This window comes from Spermophilus citellus (assembly GCF_964194105.1).
Source record: "Spermophilus citellus genome assembly, chromosome: 9".
Taxonomy (NCBI): Eukaryota; Metazoa; Chordata; class Mammalia; order Rodentia; family Sciuridae; genus Spermophilus; species Spermophilus citellus.
The window spans coordinates 116,375,200-116,393,362 of NC_138191.1; the positions used below are offsets into that span (position 1 = coordinate 116,375,200).

General features: G+C 39.6%; 1 protein-coding gene across 2 annotated transcripts in view; it reads right to left on the minus strand.

The window, feature by feature from the left end:
- Nucleotides 1–17,714, minus strand: part of KPNA6 (karyopherin subunit alpha 6) — a 60,700-nt gene extending 42,986 nt beyond the window's left edge. Inside the window, exons 1-2 of one of the 2 annotated variants that reach the window (XM_081307563.1) lie at nt 17,611–17,625; nt 12,857–13,008 (exon numbers count right to left, since the gene is read on the minus strand). In XM_081307563.1, coding sequence (XP_081163689.1) covers nt 12,857–12,941 — 85 coding nt within the window. In that variant the 5' untranslated portion in view covers nt 12,942–13,008; nt 17,611–17,625. Of the gene's footprint in view, nt 1–12,856; nt 13,009–17,610 lie in introns of both variants that reach the window. The other variant, XM_081307565.1, reaches the window with a different exon arrangement.
- Between the last annotated feature and the right edge of the window lie 449 nt (nt 17,715–18,163).

An 18,163-nucleotide genomic window follows, 5' to 3' on the forward strand; every position in this document is an offset into this window, starting at 1 on the left:
CCTACCTCCAAATAAAAATACAAAAAAGGGCTGCAGATGTGGCTCAGGAGTTAAGCACTCCTGGGTCCAATCCCCAGTTCTAAATAAATTAATTAAATTAAAAATTGAAGAAGGGTTGGGGATGTGGCTCAGTGGTTAAGTATCTAGGTTCAATTTCCAGTACCAAAGAAAAGATATGGAAAGCAAGCAAAACAATCAGGCTGGAGGTATAGCTTAGTGGTAAAGTGCTTGTTTGGCATGTGTGAGGCACTGGGTTCAATCCTCAGAAGTGCAACAAACAAAACCTAGACATCAGGAACAAAAAAGAAAAAGGAAAAAATATTCAAATATATATGGAACCTGAACAAATGTTCCTGGAAAACTACTTGCACCACTTTTATTCAACATAGTACTTGGAGTTTAATAACAGTAAAACCTATGGGATAAAGCAAAATCAGTCCTAAAATATATATATATATATAAATTTATTATTTATAATAATAAATGTATACATAAAAAATAAAAGATCTCAAATAAACAACCTAATGTTGTACCTCAAGGACCTAGGAAAGCAAGAGGGTTTTTTTTTTAATGTGGTGCTGGAGATCGAACCCAGTGCCTCATGTGTGCTCCATGCTAGGCAAGTGCTCTAACACTGAGCCACAACCCCAGTCCACCAAACCTCATATTTAGTAGAAGAAGAAAAATAACAAAGGTTGGGGATATAGCTCAGTTGGTAGGGTGCTTGCCTAATATGCATAAGGTCCTGTGTTTGATCCCCAGGGCTGCAAAAGAAAACAAAAACCCCCAAAGAGCAGAAATAAATAAAATAGAGATTAAAAAAATACAAAAGATCAAGGAAATGAAAAGTTTTTTAAAATAGATAAACAAACAAATCTTTAGGTAGACTAACAAAAGAGAGAGAGAGAAAATTCAAATAAGTAAAATTAGAGATGAAAGGGAAACATTACAACTGATACCAAAGAAATACAAAGAATCATTAGGGACAATCATGAATTTTCTGCCTACAAATTGGAAAGCCTAGAGGAAATGGATAAATTTCAGGATACATACTAAAATTGACCCATGAGGACACAGAAAACCCCAACAAAACAGCAGCAAGTAATAAGACTGAATCAGTAATAGGGTCTCCAAACATTGAAAAGCCCCAAAACAGATGGCTTCACTGCTAAATTTTACCAAACATTTAGAAAAATAACACCAATTCTCCTCAAATTATTTTGAAGAGTTAAGAGAAAAAGTCCTTCCAAATTAATTGCATAAGACCAGCACTACCCTGATACCAAACCAGACAAGGACACAACAACAAATAAGAAAACTACAGACAATTATTCCTATGGACAGAGTTGTAAAAATTCTCAATCACAGCAGAAATATTATACAACATGATCAAGTATGATTTATCCCAGGAATGCAAGGATGATTCAACATACACAAATTAATAAGTGTAATATATAATATCAACAGAATGAAAGACAAAAATCTTACGATCATCTCAACAGATGTAGAAAAAGCATTTGATAAGATTTGACATCCATTCAGGATAAAAACTGTCAATAAATTAGGCAAAGTAGGAAAGGCTATATATGACAAACCTACAACAAACAACACACTAAAATGGGGAAAAACTGAAATGTTTCCTTTATAATCTGAAGCAAGGGCTGGGGATGTGGCTCAAGTGGTAGCGCGCTCGCCTGGCATGCGTGCGGCCCGGGTTCGATCCTCAGCACCACATACAAACAAAGATGTTGTGTCCGCCGAGAACTAAAAAATAAAATATTAAAATTCTCCTTTTCTCTCTCTCTCACTCTCTCTTTAAAAAAAAATAATAATAATCTGAAGCAAGACCAGGATGTCCACTTTCACCACTTTTATTCAACATAGTACTTGGAGTTTAGTAAGAGCAATTAGGCAAGAAAAAGAAATAAAGGGCATCAAAATTGGAAAGGAGGAAATTAAATTATTCCAGTTTGCAGATGACATGATTTTGTATACGGAAAAACCTAGATTCTAGCATGAAACTGTTAGAACTGATAAACAAATTTAGTTAAGTTGCAGGATACAAAATCCACAGACAGAAAATAGCATCACTTTTATATACCAACAACACATTTGCTGACAAAGAAGTTAGTTAAAAAAGCAATCCCATTTTCACAATAATGCCAAAAAAAAAAAAAAAAAAAAAGGACTGGGGCCAGGTGCAGTGCCACACACCTGTAATCCCAACAGCTCAGTAGTCTTAGGAGGATCACAAGTTCAAAGCCAGACTCAGCAATTTAGTGAGGCCCTAAAGCAACTTAGACAGATCCTGCCTCTAAATTTAAAAAATTTTAAAAAGAACTGGGGATATGACTCAGAGGTTAAGCAGCCCCTGGGTTCAATTCCCAGTACAAAAGAGAAAAAAAGGACTAGAGACGATGTAGTTCAAAATATCAGAAAACCAAACCCAATAGCACAACAAAAATATCATACACCTAACATGTACAAGGCCTACCACACATAAAAGGGCAAATGATCTGAATAAACACTTTATTCAGGGGGTGATAATGAGGATTAAACCCTGAACCCAGGAGTGCTCTAACACTAAGTTACATATGTCCCCAGTCCTTTTCTTATTTTTTGTTTTGAGACAAGTTCTCACTAAATTGCCCAAGGTTGCCTTGAATTTTGGATCCTCCTACCTTAGCCTCCTGAGTCACTAAAATTATAGGCATGCGCCACTGTACCCAGCTTAAAGAGCCATTTCTTTTTCTTTCTTTTTTTTTTTTAATTATTTTTTCTTAATTTTCTTGGGGATTGAAATGGTTGAGAATCTATATTCTTTTTTTATAAAGAGAGAGAGACAGAGAGAGAGAATTTTAATATTTATTTTTTAGTTTTCGGCGGACACAACATCTTTGTTTGTATGTGGTGCTGAGGATCGAACCCGGGCCGCACGCATGCCAGGCAAGCGCGCGACCGCTTGAGCCACATCCCCAGCCCCAAAGAGCCATTTCTTAAAAAAAGTAATATAAATGGTCAGCAAATATGTTCAATAGGATGTTCAATATTAGGATGTTCAATATTAGGTATAAGGAAAATGCAAACCAAAATCACAATGAGATACCATCTCATCCCATTTAGAGCAGCAATTACAGAAACAAATAAATAACAAATGCTGGTGAGGGTGCAGAAAACAACAGTGTTACATATTGTTGGGAATGTAAATTAGAACATTCACTATTGAAAACAGCATGGTGGTTCCTCAAAATACTAAAAGTTGAGCCAGACGTGGTGGTGCACACCTGTAATCCCATTGGATAGGGAGGCTGAGGCAGGAAGATCAGGAGTTCAAAGTCAGTCTTAGCAATTTAGAGAGGCCCTAAACAACTCAGCAAGACCCTGTCTCTAAAACAATCCTAAAAATTGAACTACCACAAAATCCAACAATCCCACTACTCGATATTATAATCAAAGGAAATGAAATTGTAATGTCAAATGAGATTCCTGCACTTCTTACTACAGCATTATTTACTACAGCCAAGATCTGAAACAAACCAAGATGTGCATCAACAGATGAATGAATAAAGGAAATGAGATATATACATAATGCACTATTATTCAGCCATAAAAATAATGAAATCAGGGCTGGGGTTGTGGCTCAGCGGTGGGGGGCTTGCCTAGAATATACAGGGCCCTGGATTCGATCCTCAGCACCACATAAAATAAATAAATAAATAAATAAAGGTATTGTGTCCAACTACAACTAAAAAATAAATGTTAAAAAAAATGAATGAAATCATGCCATTTGTGGCAATGTGGATGAAACTGGATGTTAAGTGCTATGAGCCATACACAGAAAGAAAGACACTGCATGTTCTATTCATTTGTGGAAGTTTAAAAAAAAATGATCTCATAAAGAAGAAAAATATAAAAGTTGTCACTAGAGACTGGGAAAAGTAGAATATCGGGGATTAGATAATAGGCAGCAAAATGTAGTTAGGAGCAATTAGTTCTATAGCAGAGTAGGGCAACAATCTAATCTACAACAATTTATAATATATTTCAAAATTACTAGAAGAGTCCAAAGACTTCCGACACATTAAAAAATAATAGAAGACAAAGAAATGCTGACTACCCTGGGTTGATCATTATATCACATATATTTACTGAATAAGCATAAAGAATTATCATACTAGAGGAGCTGGGGATATAGGTCGGTTGGTAGAGTCACAAGGCCCTGAGTTCAATCCCTAGTACCACACACACACAATATTAATTAATTAATTAATTAAAAATGTGTAACTAATTAAAACAAATAAAAAAGACTCATACAGAACCCCAGAAATATATACAAAAATTGTGTCAATTTTTAAAATTAAAAGAAAATATTTGAAATATTTGCCTATCCTACTTGAGGCCCTGTGCTCAACTCCCTGAATCACTGAAATAATAAGGGATTAAGGATTGGTATCGATATGGTCTCAGCTTTTCAAACCAGAAACTTGAGTCCTCCTTGAATTGTCGAGGATGCATGAATTGCCATTTCACTTATCCCTGTCTTTATGTCAAATCACTGAGATGTCCAGACCTACTTCCTAATTATTCCTGGACTCTGTCTCTTTTTCTTCATTCCAATTGCTATTGCTATTGCCCTAATTCAGGTCCTTATAAGCTTTTTTTTGGATATTACAAGACTCGTCAACTTGCTTACTCTCTCCTTACACCCAAATATTTCTGAGCATGTGTATGTGGTACTTGGATTGAACCCCATGCCTCACAATGCTCTACCACTGAGCTAAACCCCCAGCCCTTATTTTAGTATTTTACCTTGAGACGGGGTCTCACTAAAGCCCAGGCTGCCCTCAAACTTGAGATACCCCTGCCTCAGACTTCCAAGTAGTTGGGATTACAAGTGTATACCATCACATTGGCTATTCTCAAACTTCTTATAACAGTTTGCCTCTCCTCTCTCATCTGTGCCAATCTATTGTAAAGGCTGCTGACCAACTACATGATGACAAATTATTTTTTGTTTATTTGACCTCTTGGCAGCACTTAATTCTGATAGCCACTTCCTTCTTGAAATACCCTCTTTCCTCTGGTCTTTGAGAGTTCCATTACTCCTATTTTCTACCTCCAATTCTGGTTGCTGTTTCTTTTCTTCTTGCACATCAAAGCTGATGTACCTTGAGGTTCTCTTTTTCTCCCCACTTTTTTTTTTTTTAAAGAGAGAGTGAGAGAGACAGAGAGAGAATTTTTTAATATTTATTTTTTAGTTTTCAGTGGACACAACATCTTTGTTTGTATGTGGTGCTGAGGATCGAACCCGGGCCACATGCATTCCAGGCGAGCGCGCTACCGCTTCAGCCACATCCCCAGCCCTCTCCCCACTTTTTTCCTTTCTTTTTTTGGTACTGGGGGTTGAATCCAGGGCTTTGTACATAGTAAGCATGTGCTCTGACACTGACCTTTATCCCAGCCCCGCTCCCTCCTTCTACCTCAACTCCTACCATAGAGAGCGAGATGAATTATATAGATGATCAAACTCTATCTCCACTCCAAGACCTTACTTTTGAGATAGACTTCTATATTCCAGTGCTTAGATCAGACATCCCCAAATATCCAAGTTTAAAACCATCCCAGTGAACAGCATCTCTATCCATTCTGCTACTCAAATCAAGAAATCTAGGAGTCTTGTCTGATCCCTACACGCACTCAGCTTCCACCACTAGATGAAATTAATAATCAAGTCTTGCATATTCAAATCCCTACTATTATCACTTCAGTCACTGCAATCATCATCTCTTGTTAGGACTACCACACTACTTAAAAGAATCTCCTAGTTTTAACTGGGTACAGTGGCACACATCTATAATCCCAGTGACTTAGGAGGCTGAGACAGGAATATCACAAATTTGAGGCCAGCCTCAGCAACTTAGCAAGACCCTGTCTCAAAATAAAAATTTCAAAGGGCTGAAGAAGTAGCTCAATGGCAGAGCATCCCTGGTTCAATCCCTAGTATTTGGGGGGAAGGAGACTCTCCTAGTTGAAATCTTACTGCACTCTCACTCATTCTCTCCAGAGCAGTCCAATGTATAATTAAATATATATGTATACATATCTTAAAATTTATATATTAATATTTATACAGAAATCAATAAGATCATAAGCTGGATGCAATGGCACACACCTGTAATCCCTGCAATTTAGGTGGCTGAGGCAGGAGGATCACAAATTCAAGGCCAGCCTCAGCAATTTAGCAAGACCCTGTCACAAAATAAAAATAAAAATAACAAGGGTTGGGAATGTAGCTCAGTGGTAGTACCCTGGGTTCAATCCTTAGCACTGTGAAAACTAATAAGATCATGTCACTTCCGAGATTAAAGCCCTTCAATTGCATTTTGCAGCCTTCAGGAAAAAGTCCAAACATCATTCCCTTATGTTATCAACACAACTAACCAATCAATCTTTGCTTCTGAAATACTCTATACCTATTAACCAATTAATGCTACCAACTTTTATCTACTGATCAGTTTTTCTGAAACAAGTTATAACAAGGACTGGGGTTGTGGTTCAGCAGTACAGCACTCGCCTAGCATGTGTGAGGCCCTGGGTTCTATCCTTGGCATCACATAATAAAGGTATTGTGTCCAACTACAACTAAAAAATAAATATAAAAAAAGCTATAACAAGCAGGTGATATTAGTTCATTCACATTTAACATACCACTGAGTCCTGTAGTCTGCCTAGTTAAGTGGATTTACAAGATATCTAGTTTTAACTAAATTAACACACAAAATGGGTAAGTGGCTTAGAGTCCTACCAAGAAAATGACTGGAGCCGGGTATGGTAGTGCACTCCTGTAATCCCAGCAGTTCAGGAGGCTGAGGCAGGAGGATCTCAAGTTCAAAGCCAGCAACATTGAGGTGCTAAGCAATCTTGTCTCTAAATAAAATACAAAATAGGGCTGGGCATGTGGCTCAGTGGTTGAGTGCCCATGGTTTAATCCCAGTTCCAAAAAAAAAAAAAAAGATTGAAAGATAATACTAACAATGTAAGCACAAGAGGAACAAAAAAATTGTAGAGTTGATGCCACCAAAAGTATAAGATGTTAAGTACCAAAATTAAGTAAATAACACATTACAGTAAAATAAAACAAGCTGGATATGGTGGTGAATACTTGTAATCCAAGTCACTCGGAAGGCTGTGGTGGGAGGATCTCAAATTCAAGGCTAGACTCAGCAACTTAGTGAGGCCCTAAGCAACACAGTGAGACTTTCTAAAAATAAAAAAGGGGATGAGGCTTAGTGGTTAAGCACCCCTGGGGTTCAATCCTTATATCACAATAAATGAATGAACCCATTCAAATACACAAAATTTTGTAAAACAGAGTATTATAAAACAGATCAATCTAGGCAAATAAGACAAGCAATTCTTTTTTTTTTTTTTAAGAGAGAGGTGAGAGAGAGAAAAATTTTAATATTTATTTTTTAGTTTTTGGCGGACACAACATCTTTGTTTTTTTTTGTATGTGGTGCTGAGGATCGAACCTGGGCCACACACATGCCAGGTGAGCATGCTACCACTTGAGCCACATCCCCAGCCCAAGACAAGCAATTCTTGAGCTACATTTGGCCTTAAGTATCCTATCTTTTAGGCAGGCATGGTGTCCCATACCTGTAATCCCAGCAGCTCAGAAGGCTCAGGCAGATGGATTGTGAGTTCAAAGCCAGCTTCAGCAATTTAGCGAGGCCCTAAGCAACTCGGTAAGACCCTATCTCTAAATAAACTATAAAAGGGCTGGGGATGTGGCTCAAGTGGTAGCGCGCTTGCCTAGCATGCGTGAGGCACTGGGTTCGATTCTCAGCACCACATAAATGTAAAATAAAGATTGTGTTCACCTAAAAAAACTAAAAAAATTAATATTTTTAAATAAATAAATAAATAAACTAAAAGAAGGCTAGGGATGTGGCTCAGTAGTTAAGCACCACTGGTTCAATCCCCAATAACAACAACAAAAATCCTATCTTTGGTTAACTTTATGTTTTTACATTTTAAAAGTTAACAAGTATCATTTAGAAAGTACTTAACACACAAAAAAACCCAGATTAACAGCTTCAAGAGGGAGAGTATTATGGAAAGAAATGGAAAACCACGTAATAAGGCAACATTAAGCCCACAATAGGCTAGAACTTGGTAGATACAGAATGGAGCTCTCTAGTTTATCTGCCAGTCCCATTTGACTTATTTTATTCAATTATCCTCTAGAATGTAAACTGGATTTCACCACAAAGACAGCTTTTTGTCTATTTTGTTCACCACTGCTTTTCTAGAGCCTAGAACAGTCTCTGGCACATGGTGCACAAACATTAGTTGAAAATTTAATGAATTACTGTGGTCTACTTAGCCTCTAAAAATAGAAGCTTCAGACAAGTATTCATCATGTTTTTATTTTCCCTCCAAAACAAAGACCAACTGATTTTTACCTTTAGGTTTACTACAGGACCTAGAACACAGAAAACACTATTTACTAAGTGACTAACAGCTACTAGTTGTTTACTACATGCTATGCAACATGCTGAAATGCCTTATAGGCATATCTCATTCGATTCCCATATAACAATCCTATTATCACAATTTTAAAGACCAGGAAATGAGTTTCTGAAGATTGACTGGTCAAACAACTAATTATTCAGAATGAAATAACTATATAGAAAAGAAAATTAAAAGGGCTATATGAAAGGTAAGAACCAATACTGCAGAATTCAGGAAAGCTGCCAGGCACAGTGGCACATGCCTATAATCCCAGTTGGGGAAGTTGAGGCAAAAGGATCATGAGTTCAAAGCCAGCTTCAGCAACTTAGCAAGGCCCTAAGCAACTCAATGAGACCCTGTCTCTAAATAAAACACGGAAAAGGAGCCAAGTGCAATAGTGCATGCCTGTAATCCCAACAGAGGAAGCTGAGGCAGGATAATTGCAAGTTTGAAGCCAGCTTCAGCAACTTAGTGAGGCACTAAGAAACTTAGTGAGACCCTGTCTCAAAAATAAAAAACAAAAAGAGGCTGGAGATGTGGCTCAGTGGTTAAGTGCCCCTGGGCTCACAATTCCCAGACCCCCCCCCCAAAAAAAAAATATTCAAGAGAGTTCACTTCCAATTTAGAAGACATGAAGTATTTGTGAAAGGTAGCTGGTATTTAAAGTATATCTTTAAAAACAAGATTTTCATAGGAAAGGATGGGTGGGAAGGAATTTTTTTTTTCCTTTTTGGTACCAGGGATTGAACTCAGGGGCACTCAACAACTAAGTCACATCCCCAGCCCTATTTTGTATTTTATTTAGAGTCAGGGTCTCACTGAGTTAGTTGCTTAGTGCCTCGCCATTGCTAAAGCTGGCTTTGAACTTTTGATTCTCCTGCCTCAGCTTCCCCAGCCGCTGGCAAAGGATTGCTTTCGCTTTTGCCACTTCCTCCACCAGGAATGCTTATGTATAAAGAAGAAACTCCTGAGTGGAATGCAGAATACATGGGCAAATGCTAAATGGAATAAGACTAGTAAAGTCTACAGTAGCTGAGCATGGTAGCTCATGCCTGTAATCACAGCAATATGGGAGACTGAGGGAGGAGGACCACAACAAATTCAAGGCTAGCCTTGACAACTTAGTAAGACTCTGTCTCAAAATTAAAAAAATAAAAATTAAAGAGGGCTGGAGATGAGCTCAGTGGTAGAGCTCCTATGGGTTCAATCTCCAGTACTCTACCTCACATACAAATTATAATGAGCTCTTCTTCTCTACCCTCATCCTAAGTCTCAAAATTGTCTACTCTTATTTACAAATTCGGTCTCATAATCTCAAAAATGACAATTTCAGAGTCACAAAAGGGCTTTTCTTTCCACAGGAAGAAGATAGCCCTTTGTAGCCCATATTTTGGTCATAACAGTACTGAGTAAGTGGCTTCTCCAATTACAGACATGTTAATGGGATGTTCTGAGAAATGCATCCTTAAAACTCCATCCTGAGCTGGGATTGTGGTTCAATGATAGCATCTTGCCTAGAACAGGTGAGGCACTGGATTTGATCTTCAGCACATAAAAAAATTAATAAACGAAAAAATAAAGTTATAAAAAATTAAAAAAAAACCTTCATCCTGCAAATAGCACAAAATGTAGTTACACATCTTAAATGATATATTCTGTTACACACCTGGGCTATATGGTAGAGCTTATTTTTCCTAGGCTACAAAGCATATTACTGTACTGAACACTACAGGCAAATATAACACAATGTTAAAGTATTTTGTATGTATCCAAACAGAAAAAGTACAGTAAAAATATGGTGTTAAAAGATGGGCTGGGGATATAGCTCAGTTGGTAGAGTGCTTGTCTGCATGTATAAGACCCTGGGTTAGAATCCCCAGCACCAAAGGAAAAAACAAATGTGGTGGCACATGCCTATAATCCCAATCCCAGCATTTTGAGAGGCTGAGGCAGGAGGATTGCGAGTTCAAAGCCAGCCTCAGCAAAAGCCAGGCACTATGCAACTCAGTGAGACCCTGTCTCTAAATAAAATACAAAATAGGGCTGGGGATGTGGCTCAACGGTTGAGTGCCCCTGAGTTCAATCAATCCCCAGTACAAAAAAAAAAAAAAAAAAAAGATACACTAATATAAAGCCCTTACTATTTGAATGGATATTACAGGACTGGAAGTTGAACCAGGTGAGTTAGTGAATGAGCAGTGAATGTGAAGGCCTAGGACATTACTGTATACTTCAGACTTAGGCTACAAGAAATTTACAAAAATATTTTTCTTAGATGTGCATGGTGGCAGGCACAAGCCTGTAAAAGCCTAGCAACTCAGAAGGGTGAGGCAGGAGAATTGTTAAGTTTGAGGTCAGTGTGGGCAAATTAGGGAAAAAATACAAAAGATTGCTAGAGCTGGAAGCAGTGGTGCTCTGCAATCTCAGCAGCCGGGGAGGCTCAGGCAAGAGGATCCAAGTTCAAAGCCAGTCTCAGCAACTTAACAATGCCCTGTGCTAGGCATGGTGGCACACGCCTGTAATCCCAGTGACTCAGAAGGCTGAAGGAGGAGAATTGTGAGTTCAAAGCCAGCCTCAGCAATGAGGCCCTAAAAAACTTGGCAAGACCCTGTTTCATAAATAAATAAATTTATAGGGGCTGGGGATGTGGCTCAGTGATTGAGTGCCCCTGGGTTCAATCCCCAGGACCAAAAAAAAAAAAAAAAAAAAAGTGCTAGAGATGTAGGTCTTTTTGTTTCTTCAATAATAAATTTACCTTAGCTTATAGTAACTTTACTTCATAAAAATTTTTCATATTAACAGACTAAAACACATTGTTTAACTTTAGAAAAGTATTTTCTTTTGTGCTCTACTACTGAGTTAAACCCCTAAATGCCCCTGCTTTTTTTTTTTTTTTTTTTGGGGGGGGGTGCCAGGGATTGAATCCAAAGTGCTGCTTAATCACTGAGTAATATCCCCAGCCCTTTTTATTTTGAGACAGTCTTGCTAAGTTGCTTATAGCCTCACTAAATTGCTCAGGCTGGCACTGAATTTGGGATCCTCCTGCTTCAGCCTCTTGAGGCACTGTGATTATAGGCATTAAGACAGAGTCTGGACAGGTGCCCAGGCCAGCCTCAAACTTGCAATTCTGTTGTCTCAGTCGCCTTAGTGGCTGGGATTACATTCATGTGACACCATACCCAACTCTTTTCTAATGCATTTAAAATTTTTTTAAAAAATATTTTTTAGTTGTAGATGAACACAATACCTTTATTTATTTATCTTCATGTGGTGCTGAGAATCGAACCCAGTGCCTCACCTGTGTTAGGTTGAGTGCTCTACCACTGAGCCACAACCCCAACCCCTAAAATAATGTATTTTTTTTTATTTTAGTTTTTTTAGTTGTCAATGGACCTGTATTTTACTTGTATGCAGTGCTGAGAATTGAACCCAGTGCCTCACACATGCTAGGCAAGTGCTCTCTACAACTCCAGCCTGATAATTTCTTTTTGTTTTGTGGTGCTGAGGATTGAACCCAGGGCCTTGTTCATGCAAGGCAAGCATTTTACCAATTGAGCTATTTCCCCAGTCTTAAATATATATTGTTGATTTAAAGTATTGATGTTTGAGGAAGCCTTTTTTTGTGTGTGTGATGCTGGGGATTGAACCCAAGGCCTTGTGCATGCAAGGCAAGCACTCTACCAGTTGAGTTATATCCCCAGCCCCTGTACTGTTTAATTTAACATTTTAACCTTTTTTGCTAAAAACTAAGACAGGCACGCATTAGAACGAGGGGCATAGCTTAGTGGAGAGGGCTTGACTAGCATGTGCAAGGCCCTGAGTTCAATTCCAGCACCACAAACAAACAAAAAAAAAAAAAAAAAAAAAAAAACAAAAAAAAACAAATCCACACATTAACCTTGATCTACATAGTGTCAGGATCATCAATATCGCTGTCATCTACCTCCACATCTCTATCACTGGAAGATTTTCAGGGGCAGTAACATGCATGGAGCTTGTCATCTCTTACAATAATATCTTCTAAAGAATACTTTCTAAAGAACCTGAGGCTCTTCTTGAAAGCCTGTTAATTCTTTTCAGAAATATGTTCATAAGAGCTGGGGTTGTGGCTCAGTGGTATAACTCTTGCCTAACATGTGTGAGGCACTGGGTTCTATCCTCAGCACCACATAAAGTAATTTTTTAAAAAAAGAAAATATGTTCACGATGATTTGCTTCTGCATGTTACTGGGGGTTGAACCCAGGGCTTCACACATGCTAGGCAAGCACTCTCCCACTGAACTTATCCACAGCACAGTTTTTTATTTATTTTTAATTAGAATTGCTTATAAGCAGATACCATGAACAACCCTCTTTATTAATGAAAACCTTCTGCTGTTGGATCCATGTTTCAAACTTGTCTCTTTTTTGAGAGAGGGTCTCATTATGTTGTCAAGGATGGCCACAAACTCCTGGGCTCAAGTAATCCTCCTGCTTCAGCCTTCTGAGTAGCTGGGACAAAAGGTATGTGTCAACACATCTGGTTGATGTTTTCAAACTTTTTTTTTTGCAGTACTAGACATTATACTCATATCTTCACGGTCCACTACGATCTATGTCTCCAGCCTTTTTATTTTTTGGTACTGGGGAATGAAGCTTTACCATTGAACTACATCATTCCACTGAAAGATTTTCAGGGGCAGTAACATGCATGAAGCTTTTTTTTTTTTTCTGAGACAGGGTCTCACTAAGTTGCTGAGACTGGCCTCAAACTTTTAATCCTCCTTCCTTAGCCCACGGAGTCACTCACATTACAGACTTGGGCCACTACTCTGAGCCCTTTCCAGTTTTTATTTTGAGGCAGGGGTCTTGGTAAATTATACTGGCTGGCCTCTAATTTGTAATCATCTTGCCTTAGCCTCTGGGCGAGCTACGATTACAGGCACGTGCTGCCACACCCAGTATGTTTTCAAACATTTAAAGGAGCTTGTTAAATTCTGCAAAATGGTTTTCTTCAGTTGTATGTTCACAAGGCAAATGGAATATTTCATCTCCATTATAATCTTATGGAATCACTATAATTGCCACCCACTGTTGACTAAAAGGTCATTATGTGCTACATGAGTTTACTCTGGTCTTGCCTCAGTTACTGAATCTTTCTGCGCTTCAGTTTCCTCAACTAAAACATGAGAAACTGTCTGGGGTTGTAGTTCAGTGGTAGAACCCTTGCCTAGCATGTGTGAGACACTGGGTTCTATCCTCAGCACCACCCAAAAATAAAGAAATAAAGGTATTATGTCTATCTACAACTAAAAATATTTTTTAAAAATGAGAAACTGAAAATTTAAAAAGTTAACATATAAAGTATTTTGAAGGGTGCCTAGAACTTAGCAAGTTCCAAATAAGAATTGACTATTATTATAGCTTTCCTACCTCTTTTTTGAGACTCTCACACTCTGGTGAAACCTGAGTTAAAATACAAACTGGCAAAAAATAATAAAAGTTTAAAAAGCTAGAAAATCGGGGCTGGGGCTGTAGCTCAGTGGTAGAGTGCTTGCCTAGCAAGTGTGAGGCACTGGATTCGATCCTTAACCACACTTATGGCAGGCAGGCTTCTCCAGAAGTCTCCCCAGGCTTCCCTTCACATCTTACTAGCCAGAATGGCATCATATGTTCATGCCTAAGTTAATCACTGTAGAGGATGTCAGAATTATAATGATTGTTTTAGAGTTTATATTAATCAAGACCTACCACCCTGGGGCTGGGAAAAGGGCTGCCAGATTCCTAGTTGGCAAAGTAGTGGGAATGGTGATAAGATAACAAGTATCTGCAGGGTGCAGTGGCAGACACATGTAATCCCAGCAACTTCCAGAGACTTGGAAGGCTGAGTCAAGATGGGAAGTTTGAGATGAGCCTCAGCAACTTAGTGAGGCCCTAATAAAAAATAAAAAAAAACGGGGCTGGGATTGTAGCTCAGTGGTAGAGCACTTGCCTCGCACTTGTAAGGCTCTGGATTCGATCCTCAGCATCACAGTTAAAAAATAAATAAATAAAAATATATTGTGTCCATCCACAATTTAAATAAATATATGAAAATGGCTGGGATGTAGCTCAGTGGTTCAGTGCTGTTGGGTTCAATCCCTGTGTACCCCCCCCCCAAGAAAAGCAAGTACCTGCCAAGACTAATGAGATTTAAGTCTTTGCTAGGGAGGATCAGGATAACGTAAACCCCCAAAGCTGCAAGCTTCACTATAGAGATCTGTTAAGGGCAATGAACCTTAGAACAGCAGAAGAAGTATAGGATATAGGCCAGAGCTGGAGCAGAGAACACATGGGAGACAGTAAAACAGCAGACTGTGGACTTGGAAGGTAAGGGCAGGCCATGTTAGTATCCTTGGCACCCACAGGATGTAGATTATCAGCCTTGGACTAGTTGCCTAATCTTCTCAAAGCCTCAGTTTGTCATTTTAAATGGGGATAACCCAAACTATCTTGGATTAGATGTCAGGATTAAACATTAGTCCTATATTAGTTCTAACCCCATGGTAATATAAAAAGTAAAAAGGCTGACAACCAAAAAGCCAAGGCAGGACAACAGGGGAAGCAATACCACAGATGGAGCTGATAGGGGCAAGTTACCTACATCTAGACTAAAAATTCTCTTCAGGACCCTAGTCAGATTTTGTTGTTCTATTGAAAAACTTTCACCTTGAATTCTACCAGAAAAGTACTAACACCTGAAAATATTATTAGAGGTTTATGTGCAGCAAAATTGGTAAGAACCTCACTCCTAATTTGGTTGCTTATTATCTCTCAGATTGTCATCTCAGATTGTTTCCCAACCTATTCCACTAAGCTTAATAAATATTATTTTCTTCTCTTTGAGGCACTTATGTTTCTGAAACTGAAGACCAACACAAAATCTATAACAAATATAACAAAAGCATCTATAATAAAAGTTCCTAAGATCGATTTTTGTTTTATTTTGATTTCTTTTTTTCCAGTGCTGGGGATCGAACCTGGGGCCTTACCACTGAGCTATATTCCCATCCCACTAAATTTCTGTCATTAATATATAAAGCTGTAGCTACTCATACAGGCCTATCAGTCTTATTTCCAGAGGATTCTGGAAAGCAGAGCACTTAGGGAAAAGGAACTAACATTATTGAAGGTGGAAAGGAATCTGATATTTACAAAGCCCTTATTAGGCTCTAAACAACTTGACAACACTACCATCTTTCTAGGTACTGAAATTTGAACCCAGGGGTATTTTACCACTGAGCAAATCCCCAATCCTTTTTTATTTTGAGACAAAGTCCTGCAAAGTTACTTAAGGCCTTGCTTATTTGCTGAGGCTGGCCTCAAACTTGCAATCCTCCTGCCTCAGTTTCCTGAGCCACTGTAATTACAGGTTTGCACCAGTGTACCCAGTCCTTTCCTATTTTTTAGAAATGAGGTACAGAAGGCTGAGAAATGAAGGGAAATAACACTTATTGTGGACTATGCTAGATACTTTCCATATGCATTGTTTCATGCATTGTTTCATCTGCCAATTAAACGACTTCTCTGGATGAAGGCTAAAAATCAGTAGGCCTGATTTATAAAACCACATACGATTTAAAAGTCACTGCCTTGGGCTGGGGATGTGGCTCAAGCGGTTGCGCGCTCCTCTGGCATGCGTGCGGCCTGGGTTCGATCCTCAGCACCACATACCAACAAAGATGTTGTGTCTGCTGAGAACTAAAAACTAAATATTAAAAAATTCTCTCTCTCTCTCTCTCTCCATCACTCACTCTTTGAAAAAAAGAATAAATAAAATAAAAGTCACTGCCTTGCTGCTCAAGGGAATATTTATTTTGCTCAGGACCAGAGATAACACAAAATTCTATAATTCCACTTAGTTCCCCCACACAACAGTTGGGGTCAGCAATTCACTCTGAACTTTTCTGGTTTCATTCAGACTTCAAAGATTTAAAAGTGGGCACACACACACACACACACACACACAAAATAAATAAATAAATAACCACACACAACCTTTACAACTTTGTGTAGGGTTAAAAGCTTCCTATCCCCTTCTTCCAGTCCAACCACTAGAGGGCCAGGCCATAAAAAGCCTTTAAAAACTAGGGCTCTGGAGTGATCATCTTGGATCACCCACTGTATATGACCTTGGGTAAATTACTTTACCTAAGCCTCAGTTTTCCCATCTGTGAAACAGGAATAACTGTAGTACCATTATCATAAGATTGTACAAATTAATTAAAACAGGACAAGTAAGGCAGCCGAACAATGCCTGCACAGACAGCTTAGCAAATTTAACAGTTTTCGATGCTGTAGACGGATAACCACTGGTGGTTTTGTCTCTAATTCAAAGACTTCGCCATCGTAGCCTCGTGGGGCAGAGGCCTTGCCAACCAGAGTCCCCACAAAAGGATCAACAGGTCTCTCTTTTTCTCCCATTCAGGACTGATCTGGAAACCTTAAGTCCCCAACCTTATGTATGACCAAGAGGTCTTGGCCTCTGGTTCTACCACAACGAAGACTGTCATTCGGAGTCTAATCAAACCACCCTGTTTCCGCCTCGGCTAGATAGGTTCTGGCCTTCCGCGGCCCAAGCTGCCCTCGACCTGGCTGCCCCTGGTTACCGGTCCAGAAGTAGCTCGCCCAGAGACGCAGATACGACTTCCCTGAGTTCAGGAAACCCACTGAACCTAGTCAATTAGAGCGTCGGCCAAACACACGACCGGAGAAGGCTCCCTTGGCTGTGCCCAGGCCTGCCGCCGGGAGCCCGTCCCCCAGCCCCATTCTCGGCGCAGGCTAGAAGGTGTCCCCCTTTCTACCCCTTCAGTACGTGAGGATTTAGACCCGAGGCTAGCACGTGGGGGCTCCAGGCGTACCAAGGTGTCCCCGGAACCAGCCCCCGAGGACTGCTCCCAGCGCGGCCATAGTCCGGCCCCAAATTGGCCTGAGGGGCACTCCCGGCCTGGTTTCTCTTCTCAGACCTATCTAGAGAGGCTTTCAGACATCTTCTGCAGATCGGGGACAGGCGCTCGCCAGACCCACACCCCCAAACTGCCTCAACCCATGCACCCAATTGCCCGGTTTCCTTACCCATCGCGGCACCGCTCGCTCAGACTTGGCGGCGGCAGCTGCGGTAGCTTCAGCAGACAATATGGCGGATCTGCGGGACGGCACACCGAATAGGACAAATTCACCCTCGGACGAAACGCATTTCCCCCCTCCCCCCCTTCTCGCCTAGATTACACTAAAGAAGCGCATTTAAAGAGACCGCAGCCAGTAACGGTGGGGAATAGGGATGAAACGCGAAAGTAGTGGCTGGATGGGGAGAAATTGGAAGGAATGCATAATAAAGAAAGTTAAATGTGCCAAATTCTCGGCACATTCTGTTACTGTTTTTTCTCTGTAGTCTGGCCTCCCCCAGAAACTTTTTCGCCCAGAAACTCATCCCTTCCTTTGGTAATTAAAGCCAATTACAGACCCTGAACTGAATAAGAGTAAGGAATCATCTGGAGAAGAATAGTGACTCACTCAAGGCCATAGAGATACGGAAAGGAAGAAGTCAAGCCTAAACCCAGGTTTTCTAAGTCCATCACCCAAAGCTGTACTTAAGACTGCAATCTTATTGGGAGATTAAGAAATAGAA